Source organism: Mustela nivalis (genome assembly GCF_964662115.1).
Source record: "Mustela nivalis genome assembly, chromosome: 8".
In the NCBI taxonomy this organism is placed as follows: Eukaryota; Metazoa; Chordata; class Mammalia; order Carnivora; family Mustelidae; genus Mustela; species Mustela nivalis.
In genome coordinates this window covers 75929159-75941604 of record NC_139027.1, presented here as the reverse complement: position 1 = coordinate 75941604, position 12446 = coordinate 75929159, and the positions used below count along the sequence as shown (strand labels likewise).

Genomic DNA, 12446 nt, shown 5'->3' with positions numbered 1-12446 from the left:
AAAGGGTTTGATTTTAGGTACTTTTCTAAAATTTTGATTTAAATTTTATTTGTAGGTACTGTGTATGATGTAAGTCACTACAATGCTTTACTTAAAGTCTATCTTCAAAATGAATATAAATTTTCACCAACTGACTTCTTGGCAAAAATGGAGGAAGCAAACATTCAACCAAATCGAGTAAGTAGTTGATATTTTAAATGTTCATTGGTTACGGCATTTTTTTTTTTTTTAATCCCAGGAAAGAAATAGTATTTAAAAAATATTAACTGGCCCATTTCATTGACAGGTGACATATCAGAGGTTGATTGCTGCGTATTGTAATGTGGGAGATATTGAAGGTGCCAGGTATGGAGCTCTATAAATATGTTTAAGTGAACACATTTGTAAATCTTGTAAGCCTAGAATATATTCTCTGTATTCACTCCTTTTTTTTTTTTAATTAAAGTTTCTTCTTAGGAAAATTACTTCAGAAGTATTTTAATATAGCAAATTTGGCAATATGACTTTGATAAAATATAAAATTGTGTAGGAGGAGAAAGACAAGTGAATATTGCTATTTTAATTAAAAATTTGATTACCAGAGCAGAGGTTTAAAGATGCTGAGGTGTATAGAGTTAGCTTTAGTCTTTGTAAATTGGTATCTTCTAAAGGAAATGTACTTAGCCATTTAAACTGTATTCATTTATAAAACTGACAATATTCTGTCTTGTTGATTCATATGAAATCAGTTGTGACATTTAGTTCTTTGTGTAAAAATTACTCCTACTTTTGGATGGAGGTTTTAGGAAAGAAAGGATAAATTGAAATGTATAATTCTGTTTTAATTAAATGGATTTTATTAAACTATGATTTTTAAAATATAAATATAATTTAAAAAATTTTTTATAAACATAAAGTATTATTAGCCCCAGGCGTACAGGTCTATGAATCGCCTAAACTCTATGCTTTTTAAGGTTAATTAGTAGTATAGAAGAAATAATCAGGTTTTAAAAACTTACCTGCTATTTTTACCAAGAGTAGTTCAAGTTATATAATTTGATATAATGGAAATAATTTCAGGGAATGAGATCTTATGTACTTATTTTGTAAAAAGTGGTTTTGATGTATATTTCCAAGGAAATATTTTCATTTCTCTTTTATTGCAGCAAAATTCTTGGATTCATGAAAACTAAGGATCTGCCTGTCACAGAGGCAGTTTTCAGTGCCCTTGTTACAGGGCATGCAAGAGCCGGGTAATGTTCAACCTAAGGTTTTATTCTCAAGCAAGGTTCAGATTAGAATAATTTTAGAAGATCTTTAAGCCATGTTTATCTACTCCCTCAAAAATTTTGAGTGTATGAGATAGAACATGCAACTTTTAAATGACTTATTAAATACAACTTCGATTTAGAAAATTTCAACTTTAAAAATTGGGCCAGATCCAACGTAACTGACTTTGTAAAGTCAGTTCTCTTATACAGCTCTCTTGATACTGTGGAAAACAATTTCATTTTTGAAGGATAATTTCCTAAATGTTATTCTTAGAAAAGTAACTTTGAGTCATAGCATACTTGATTTAAAAAGGACATGTTAATTTAAGGTCTATGTGATTATTATGCAATTTGGTTTTTCTTTTGAAAAAGTTGCCTGTCAGACTTTGAGGTGTTTTTTATTTTTGTTATTTCAGAGACTTATAAGCATTTTAGTATGTAGTTGCCCTTTTCTGATGTCCTTTGCTAACTCATCTCAGTGGTTTATGAACCATAAGAATTTTTATTAAGAATAGGGTAGTACATTTTAGGTTGAATTATAATATTATATTGGGCAGTATTGTAGTAATCTAACCTCTATTCTTTGAATAACTTCCAGAGATATAGAGAATGCAGAAAATATTTTCTCAGTGATGAAAGAGGCTGGAATTGAGCCTGGTCCAGACACATACCTAGCATTATTGAATGCATACGCTGAAAAGGGTGACATTGACCATGTTAAGCAGGTATGACTTATGTCATATAAATAAAAATACTTAAAATCAAAATCATTTGTATAAAAAATAAAATCATTGATGTAAACTTGTGTTCATTTTGCATGAAGCAGAAAAGTATAGTTTCTATCTATTTTTAAAGGTATTTCTTATAGACACTAGTATTGAAAGAGAATTTTTATAGTTTGGTACCTTGGTGTTGATTCAGCAGTTATTAACGAAATATAATATTTTCTGCTTTATAAGAAAAGTCCTAAACCTTTAGATGGTATATGTTCCTGATTTTTAAAATCTTGGTATTTTAATTTATTTGGCTTTAATTTAAAAATACTGGTTTCTAACTTGTTCTTCTAATTTCTGGAACTGCCTACAGACTCTGGAGAAGGTGGAGAAGTCTGATCTTTACCTTATGGACCGTGATTTATTGCAAATTATTTTTAGTTTCAGTAAAGCTGGATATTCTCAACATGTCCCAGAAATTTTGGAAAAAATTACATACGAAAGAAGATATATTCCAGGTAGTTACTAAAAATTTATTTTCATGATTTTTCTAAAAATCTGAATTACAGTTCTTTAATATCAGGGTATTGTACATGAACATAGGACTCTTAAAAGTCAGCTTAATAAGCTAAATAGCTTGAGTTAATGAGCAGGTCAGAATGTTTTGATTTGGAAGTGTTTCTTTCCTTTTTTTTAAGATTTTATTTATTTGACAAAGAGAGAACATAAGCAGGGGAGCAGAAGGCAAAGGGAGTCGGAGAAGCAGGCTCTCGTCTGAGAAGGGAGTCTAATGTGGGACTCGATCCCAGGACCCTGGGATCATGACCCGAGCTGAAGGCAGACATTTAACTAGCTGAGCCACCCAGGCGCCCCTGGAAGTATTTCACTATTATTTAGGCAGATAGTCCTTTTGGTGTTTGTACTTTATAAGTTTGTCTTTCGTAGTGATTGCAGTATAAAAATATTATTCAGTTCAGTAACAGAAAATATCTTTGTTCTCTTCCCAGATGCAATGAACCTCATTTTGCTTTTAGTCACCGAGAAATTGGAAGATACAGCATTCCAAATTTTATTAGCATGTCCTGTATCAAGGGAAGGCAGTCTGAGTGATTTTGGCAGTTTCTTTTTGCGACACTGCGTGACTATGGATACGGTATTCTGTCTGTTTTTACTTTGTAGACAGTGTAATAGGCAGTGAAGTAAGAGTCTACAAAATGTAAGACCATATTATGAGATTAGACCAATTATAAGCATTATGAAAACTTTGTTTCTGTGTGTAAGTTGATGAGGTAGAAAGAGGATGAGAGGTTCAAATTTTTCATCCCAGGAGTGGCAGAATGTTTGCAGAAGGTCAAATGGTAGGATATTTGTGGATCCAGCTGATGTGGTGTCTTTTTTTCCTAGCCTGCAGAGAAGCTGAAAGACTACTGCAAGAAGTTAAAGGAGTCCCAGATGCACGCATCTCCTTTGCAGTTCACACTTCAGAGCGCTTTACTAGCCAATAAAACTGGTACTATATTCTCATCATTAAAACTGATACAAATAAGTTTTGCTGAGATAGCTATGTAATATTTTATGGTATCTTTTGCAGATTTGGCAAAAGCTCTGATGAAGGCTCTGAAGGAAGAAGGTTTTCCTGTCAGAACTCATTATTTCTGGCCATTGCTAGTGGGACGTCAGAAGGAGAAAGATGTTCAAGGTTAGGTGTTGCCTTTCACAGATTTGTAATGGTTCAGAGGTCCAGAATAGGCTTCTACACACATCTAATTGAAGTCTTTGGGAAGGCAGACTTATTTCTGAGTAGTAGATCTTCTGAGAAAATAGAATTGATTTAAATCACAGTCAGGAATCACATAAGCATTTTTTTAAAATATTTTATTTATTTATTTAACAGAGAGAGAAAGAGAGAGAGATCACAAGGAGGCAAAGAGGCAGGCAGGGAGAGAGGGGGAAGCAGGCTCCCCACCGAGCAGAGAGCCCAATGCAGGGCTCGATCCCAGGTCCCCGAGATCATGACCTGAGCTGAAGGCAGAGGCTTAACCCACTGAGCCACTCAGGCGCCCCTCACATAAGCATTTTTAAAAACATAGTGGATTTCTTTCATCCTAATTTCACTACTAACTTATCTCTGATCTTGATATTCAAAGTTGTGGGTGTAGTTTTAAGAAGTTCGTTATTTTTAAATTTTTCGAAAAACTCTTTAGTCTTGATTTTGCATATACCGTTTGAAATTAGTTTGTCTAGCCTTATTCAAGATAAAGTTATGCATAATCAAGCCATTTTCTTTGTGGACCAGTCTCCTTAACTGAGCCGACTTACAATAATAGGAAAGACAGCAAAACTTTTTTCTTGTGAAATGAGTGCTCATGACCTGACAGCCTGCTGATTGAAGGACAGAAATGTTCAATCTTTCAGGTTCTTAAGTACGTTTAAGCATTTAGCATACTTTCCCCTTGTACACATGGGATGCCTATAGGATATGAATAAGAATTGAACAAATATTAAATTTTAGAGTACAGTATCTAATTCTTTGGTTTGCATTATTGGTAATTCAGAAAGAGTAGTCTCATAAAAAGATGCTTTTAACAGAAGTACTTCCCCCTTGGGGAAACAAAAAATGGTCTTTTTCATTTTATCTCGCAATATAATGTGCTTTAGAATGAGATGCAGAGTTGTTAGTATGACATTGGGTGACAAACAAAATGCACAAACAACAAAAAAAGTGCTTTTAGCAGACTTTCATATTGCAATTTTATTTTAAATATATAGTCGTCTCCTGGTCTAAAGGAAATAGTGAAACAAGTATTCCCTAATTGTTTCTGGCTATAAAAGTCTCAAAATCCTTTTTAGAAAAATCTTTGTCAAAACAATATGCTAGTCGATTAACTCTTTGCTTATCTTCCAGTTCTGAAAGCTCCAAGAAGTAACCTTTAACCTAGTATTTTTGAACCAGAGAAAGTTTCCATCATTCCATGGCAATCTCTGGGCATATTGATATTGTCCATTTTTACACAGATAAGAAAATACTTTCGAAAACACCCCCTGTTGAAATATTTGTCTGTTCATCAGGAAAATTTGCGTTCTTCAACCTTACAACTATATCTAGACTTCAGCTGGTTACCACATTTTTTAGCAACTTAGTAAACATGAAAGAATTCAGGTAATTTCTTCCAATAGTTGTAGCTGGAACTAATAGACAAGTGGGCTTTATTTTCAATCCATCCTTTCATGGAATCTTATCATTTAGATTTCAAGAGTGCCTTGTTGAAAGCTCACTTCATATTAATGAAACAACTGAGAGGGGCAGAGAGATTTGATGACCAACCTTAGGTTCCACACTTAGCTCTCAGTTGTGCTGGGATTAGAACTGAGGATTTCTGTTCTCTTAGACACTTTTTTAAAATACTGGAACACCTCCACATTAAACATTTTTAAGTGTTACGCTATATTTATTTTATAAAAAGTCTTAACTAGTGTAAGTTAGATGCCGGTTTTTGCATTAAGGACATTTAAAAAAGTCCTGTCAAGTTTTTTAATCAGGGAAGGTTTTATCTGGAAAAACATAAAAACTGAGAAAGGTACAAGACAGTGCCAGTTTTGTTGTAGTTTTTGAAAACGAGTTTCTCCTTTGCCGGAGGCCCAGAAATATAGTTAAGTGTGTATTCTGCAATTTTCCTTCATGTAATAATAAAATGGTTCTACATATTCTATAAGGTTTCTTTAGGGTAAGGTAAGAAGGGCACGTTTTTATTAGTGCAATGAGCTTTTTTCTTCATCCAGGAAAAGTCCTATGTAAACTGGTAGAAAGAACAGAAGAAAATTAATGGCTGCCGTGATGGAGCTTGTAGAGGAGTTTCTTGTAAGGACTAAATAAAACCCTTCAGGAAATCAGAGACAGGTATTTAGAGGTCAGATCAAACTGAACCAAGAGTTTTCAGCAACATTGTGATGATAGCATACTGAGTTCTCGAACAGTTCAGCCATCACCAAGCCCTAAGAACAATTCTCCGAGCGACTTCCCCATGGCTTACTAGTATTTTTCTCTGGGGTACAAATGGGAAAGTCACCACTTACAATTTTAGCAGATTGGCCCAAATGAGAGGAAATAACCCAGAATGATTGAGGATTTACATCTCTGGGTATATTTGGAAGGGGTAAAATATAGAAGGAAGGACCAATATGAAAGCTTAAATGCCAGTTGAGTAAAGGGGTTGAATAGAGACTACTTCTCCAAAATAAGGAATTGCCTCTATTTAATAGAGTGCATGCCCCGGGTAGAGCCTGAAGGCTTCTCAGCCTTTTGGCTACGAGCAAGTGTAAAGTCATGTGGAGTAAACAGTTACAGTTGGTGAAAATTGTTGAGGTAAACCATTTATCTTTCCTAAAAGTTCAAAATTTTTCAGTTCTCTCTCTCTCTCTCTCTTTTTTTTTTTTTTTAAGATTTTATTTATTTATTTGACACAGAGAGATCACAAGTAGGCAGAGAGACAAGGCGGGGGGGTGGGGGATGCAGACTCCTCGTTGAGCAGAGAGCCTGATGTGGGGCTCAATCCCAGGACCCTGAGATCATGACCTGAGCTGAAGGCAGAGGCTTTAACCCACTGAGCCACCCAGGTGCCCCAATTTTTTCAGTTCTTATAAAACTTTTTGAATGGAGACTTTCCTCTAGACTGATAAACTTTTGTCATGACTGCCTTTGAAATACTTCTGTTAGATGGCTTAGTCTTAGTTTATGTTTTCTACATACACAGAAATTTGGGATCCATGTTTATATTTAAGTTAATATATGATTATTTTAGTCTTTTTTCTTTAAAAAGAAACACAAATTATATTTTTTAGGAGGAGGTAAGTATGTGAGATCAATCACGTTTTTTTCTCCTTGTTGATAAACGTTTCTGTCTGCCTACGACTCAGCCAATTCTTGAAGTAAATATCTTGTATGCTCCCTCAGAATGCCTGAGGGAGTGACTGAACTTACTGGATTAGAAGGTGTGGACCCAAGGTTTTCCTAAACCAGCTTTAGCTTCAGTTAGAAAAAGACACAAGTTAAAAATGCTGGCAGTACAGGTCATCTAAATGAGCGGAATGCACTCCTCCCTTTAATACACATCATTGGAAAAATGATGAATTAAGAGAATAAAATGTATTTGAAGCATAAATATTGGGGTGAAGTGTTTTGTACAGAAATAGGACTCTTCTATTTACAATCAATTTGTTGGCCTATTATCAAACATTAGAAAATCAAATATATATTTACCTTACTATGCTACATTTATTCTCTGTATCATCTAAGGAAATATAAAAGATTACTAGGGTACTTTAAGACAGCTAAGATATTAAGTCATTATTGTTATTATTAACATTTATTTAGTATTTTTAGGGTTTCACACATTTTTTTCCTTTAAATGATGACCCCGAGAGCTAAATAGAGAGGTTTACTGTCATCATATATTATGGACAAGAAGCTGCTAAAAACCAGTTTTTGGTGGCACATTAAGGACTTGATCCCAGGTTCTTATTCCAGGAAAAAGCAGAGGTTTTTGCATATTTTGTGATGTTACAAGCACCTGCCAGTAGCTATGAGACTTGGTTTCTTATTTAAGGTATGCCTTTGGTCTTGGAGCACTCACTTTAACACTTTTGTTAAAATAAAGATTGTTGGACTCCTAAGACCTTCCTGGCTTGCTTTATTACATAGAGAAGTATATCACCACGGTAGACTGACTTGAAGCCTTGTTAATACAGTTGACCCCTATACAACACAGGTTTGAACTGCCCAGCTCCTCTTATACACAGAATTTTTTTGTTTGTTTTGGGATGAATACAGTACTGTAAATATTTCTCTTCCTTCCAGTTTTTTTTTTTTTTTAAAGATTTTATTTATTTATTTGACAGAGATCACAAGTAGGTAGAGAGGCAGGCAGAGAGAGAGGAGGAAGCAGGCTCCCCACTGAGCAGAGAGCCCAGTGCGGGGCTCGATCCCAGGATTCTAGGATCATGACCTGAGCCAAAGGCAGAGGCTTTAACCCACGGAGCCACCCAGGTGCCCCTACAGTTTTCTTAAGAACATTTTTTTAATCTAGTTTACTTTAAGAATACAATATATAATACATAGAACGTACAAAATAAGTGTTAATCGACTGTGTTATTGGTCTGGCTTCTGGTTAGCAGTAGGCTATTAGTAGGTGAGTTTTTAGGGGGTCAGAATTTACATGCAGTTTTTCTATTGCACTGGAGTTGGCACTCCTAACCCCTGTGTGTTCAAGAGTCAGCTGTTGATACTGATCAAAACTAAGGTGGTACTACTATTCTTTTTTTTCAGTGTGTTCTATTTTTCCTCTTGCCCTCAGCCTTCCTCTAGGCCTAGGCCACAAGAATTTCTGCCTGTGGGTAATATTTATAATTGTTGGTACTTTGTTTCTGTCCCTTCACTAGGCCTAGACCCTTATAGGTCAGAAAATTGTTCCATTCATTGACTGACTTGACACAGGTTGATTTGCTTAATCTAACACTAGTGGCAGTTAGGAAGGATTAAGCCAAGTAGTGTGTGTGTGTGTGTGTGTGTGTTTAAGATTTTATTTATTTATTTGACAGAGAGAGCAAGAGAGGGAACACAAACAAGGGCAGTGGGAGAGGGAGAAGCCGGGTTCCCTCCAAGCAGAGAACGTGATGCTGGGCTCCATCCTGGCACCCCGGGATCATGACCTGAGTCAAAGGCGGACGCTTAATCACTGAGCCATAATGACTGAGCCACACAGGCGCCCCAAGCCAAGTGTTGTTTGATAAAGTATCTAGATGGCACATTTCTGCCATATTGCTGTTTCAGATGTGTAAGCTAAGAAATTACGGCTCAGAAAGGTGACATTACTTGTTCACATTTGCATTGCCATTAAGTGCTAGAACAGGGTTGAAAGCTAGGTCTCATTAAACTTTGAGCTTTTTTTTTTTTTTTTTTAATTTTTAAAATTTTATTTATTTATTTATGTTTTGGGTATTTCACCGGAGAGTCTTACCAGAAACATAGCTACTTACTTTATACTGTGGTCATGAAAGCAGTCATTATTGGTGAGGAAGGACATTGAGGATATTAGATTAAACACAAGTCTATTACAGGTCATTGAAAAACAACTACCTATATGCCCTCCTCTCAAGTACTTAGTAATCTTTGCATATGAAGAAGAGTGCAGTCTGATTTGCCATTTTTTACAGTAGTTACCTATGTTATTACTAGTAATTTTTAGTGAATTGTTAGAAGAATACTTTTACTAAATTTTGCTTTCAAGTATTCTTAGGCTTGTTGGACTAACTTTATATGCATATTCTCCTAAATTTATCACTAAACATGTGCTTTGTCTTTTGAGGGTTTTTTTTTCCTGTATTAATATCTTAAGAAATATATTTAAACATCTAAGGTTTTGAAGACCCATTAGGTGATTTTAAATATAATAAACTGTTTACCCTGAATAATAATCTGAATTTTATCTTAAAAATGTTCAGATATTCATAATGTAGTCACACTTGCCTCTGTATTTCTGTGTGCAGCGGGAATTTTACAATCAAGTATTTGTGCTAGAGCTCATTATGTAACAAGTTTATAGAAATACAGTTTTTCTGTGGGGGCTATGATAGGGTAAAAATAGGGACTTCCAGGGGGAAGCTTTGGGTTTTTTGTTTTTAAGATTTTATTTATTTGAGTCCCTGCTCATCCTGCCCTCTGTAGCATTTATTGGGTCCAGTTTTCTTAGGTCAGAAAATCTATCACTGCTCTGTAATAACAATGATGTTTTATGGCCTCTGTTCATTTGGGATACAGAGCATGAGGCATTTTGCTTAATTATTTTAGACTTTCTTATGGCTGTCATTTCTAGAATATTTCCTTAGCACTTGTTACTTAACAGATGAAGAAAGGAGGAATTAATTTCATTTATCGTATTTCCCACTTATGTTGCTTTTTTGCTTTCTTTTTTAGACAAACAAAATGAGTAGTTTTTCTTATGTTGTGATTCAGAAAGTAAATGAACTAAACTTTCTGATCTTTTGTTAATTCCAAGTGCTTTATCTGTGTGCTTCTAAATTTAATCTTATAGGCGTAATTGAAGTTCTCAAAGCAATGCGTGAAATGGGAGTAAGTCCTGATCAAGAGACATATATAAATTATGTGTTTCCATCCTTTGATAGTGTGAGGTCAGCTCGTGCTGTTCTGCAGGTAAGTATAAGCAGGTGTGGTTTTAATTTCATAATTTAAGAGAGTGCTTTCCTCTTTCATTAGTGGTAACCAAAAAAAGTCGTTAAGCTTACTAAAAAATGGTCATTGTCTATATAGAATTTTCTAAAGTTTTGTAAAAATACTGGTTAGTGTGAAGTCTATAGTGGTTAAACTTAAAAAACTTTAAAAGGTAAAGCAGCATTTCTTGTGTGTTGAAAGACGATAGGCCAATAACCGGGGGAAAATGTAAATAAAACAATAGATGTTCCTTAATCCCACTCTGCAGTGTAACTGCAGTTTTCATTTTTTGGTCTTTACTTTTCACTTGTGTATGAATTTTCATAATATACTCTTAGTATATGTACTACTCATTTTTTTTTTTTTTTAACACTCTTTTGTTTGACTCCAAGGCATTATTTTCCTACCCAGCATTTCCTGTTCCCATCAGAATAGGCAAGGCATTTATGAAGGGTCACAGGAAGAAACTGACTTGGAGCATGTATTGGATCAGCAAGGGTTGTACTTTCCACTTGGAAAACAAAATGCTATACAATTAGGAGCAATGTGGCAGAGCACCAAACACTTTTAATAAAAACTGCTTTGTTCAAAAGATCTGTTTCCTAGGTGGTTATTCACATAATGCCTAGATTTTTCTAATATTTTTGGAGTGTTCTTTTCTTTCATTGAAATAATTACATAATTACAATCCTCTTAAAGGCAGAGTATATGTCTTGAGTGTCTTTTACTTCTCTTCCCTAAGTACTTAGAGTATTTTGAGCCTGTGCAATACATATTTTACTGTTAAAAATTATATTTAAAAGAGTAATTTTCCCACATATTCTTCTTTCCCCAAAACCTGCTTTTTTTCACTCGGCACTTTCTATTACAGTATGTAATTCCACCAATTATTTTTTATGGTTGCATGCTGTTTTATTGTATGGATATACCATAATTTATTTTTAGTTATTGCTTACTATTGATTGGGTGGTTTTAAATATTGTGCTATTATACAGCTTCAGTAAATGTGTTAGAACTGAATTTTGGCTCAGAAACTTAAGTTATTAAAGAAGTGATGATGTTGGGACATTGATTAACCATTTGGAGTTAAATAAAATTAAAATTGATCTTTACCTCACTGTATGTCCCGAAGTATCACTTTAGATCAGTGCACTGTTTGTTGTGAATGAGAGATTTGTTCTAGGGCCTTCAATAGTTAACTTCCTAGAGGGAAGGCGTTCTAAGGGTAGCATATTATCTGAATTTGAAGATAAGCATTTAACTTGGAATGTTGGAACTCCATCTTACAGTTTTTGCTAAAGTTCTGTTATTCAGTTTACATATTGTTCTAGAAAATTGGGTTTTTTAAAAAAGTACAGATTATCAAAGAATGTGGTGATATAAAGAAATGGGAAAGCGCGTAATTTGGTATATCAGGATATTTGTAGCTGAGGTGTATTATCACTGAAATATGCTTTATCCCTAGGAAAATGGATGTCTACATGAAAGTAATGTGTTTTCACAAGCTGAATTGAGAAGTGAAGCAATTAATGGGAACTTAGCCTTTATTTTATCATTTTGTAAGTATGAAACAGCAGTAAACCTGACAGGTATTGATTTCAGTTACTACTAAGGGCATACAGGGTAGTTCATGCTCTCGACACCTACCTCAGGGAAGGTCAAGGTAACTTTATGTGGTTTTTATATATTTTGCTTAAGTTAGACTGATAAGACTGTTGAACTTGTGGATAATTTGGAAATAATTTTAAAGTTAAAAAGACCTAACTAAAAGTCAGTTTGGCCGCTGATTATGGGACCTGGAACGGGTCTTTTTGTTTCAGTTTCATGAAATGGGGATAGTTACTCATCTACCTTGTGGGAGTCCTTGTGGCAAAAAGAAAACATTTGAGCTATTGTTTCTGAAAGTGTTTTCTAAACTAATTCCTATTATAGCCACTGTTACATGAAGCCCATATCCTAATCCTCATTAACCAAAACATAGCAGATATTTACTAAACACTTACAAATGCTGTGGTGCTTTATAGTCCTCATCACGTGTCAATAAAATTAGCTACACTGATGAAGACGGGCAGAGAGAGGTTAAAGGATTTGGTCAAGGTTAGTGATTGAGTGAGAATCAGGGTCTTCTAATTTTAACCTTATTGTTCCACCCCTACTACAGTTTACTAAATAAGACATTTCTTAAAGTCTTCATTTTTGAATACATTTATAACATTACTTGACTATTTTTCTAATCTTGTGAAAAAGATGTCATTTAAA

General features: G+C 34.5%; 1 protein-coding gene across 1 annotated transcript in view; it reads left to right on the top strand.

Annotated features, from left to right (window-relative positions):
* Positions 1 to 12446, top strand: part of LRPPRC (leucine rich pentatricopeptide repeat containing) — a 103789-nt gene that overhangs the window by 18273 nt on the left and 73070 nt on the right. Inside the window, exons 4-13 of the mRNA XM_082746943.1 lie at positions 56 to 177; positions 287 to 345; positions 1146 to 1232; positions 1849 to 1975; positions 2337 to 2481; positions 2971 to 3116; positions 3368 to 3473; positions 3555 to 3662; positions 10051 to 10169; positions 11653 to 11746. Of these exons, the coding sequence (XP_082603069.1) occupies positions 56 to 177; positions 287 to 345; positions 1146 to 1232; positions 1849 to 1975; positions 2337 to 2481; positions 2971 to 3116; positions 3368 to 3473; positions 3555 to 3662; positions 10051 to 10169; positions 11653 to 11746 (1113 nt within the window). The remainder of the gene's footprint in view (positions 1 to 55; positions 178 to 286; positions 346 to 1145; positions 1233 to 1848; positions 1976 to 2336; positions 2482 to 2970; positions 3117 to 3367; positions 3474 to 3554; positions 3663 to 10050; positions 10170 to 11652; positions 11747 to 12446) is intronic.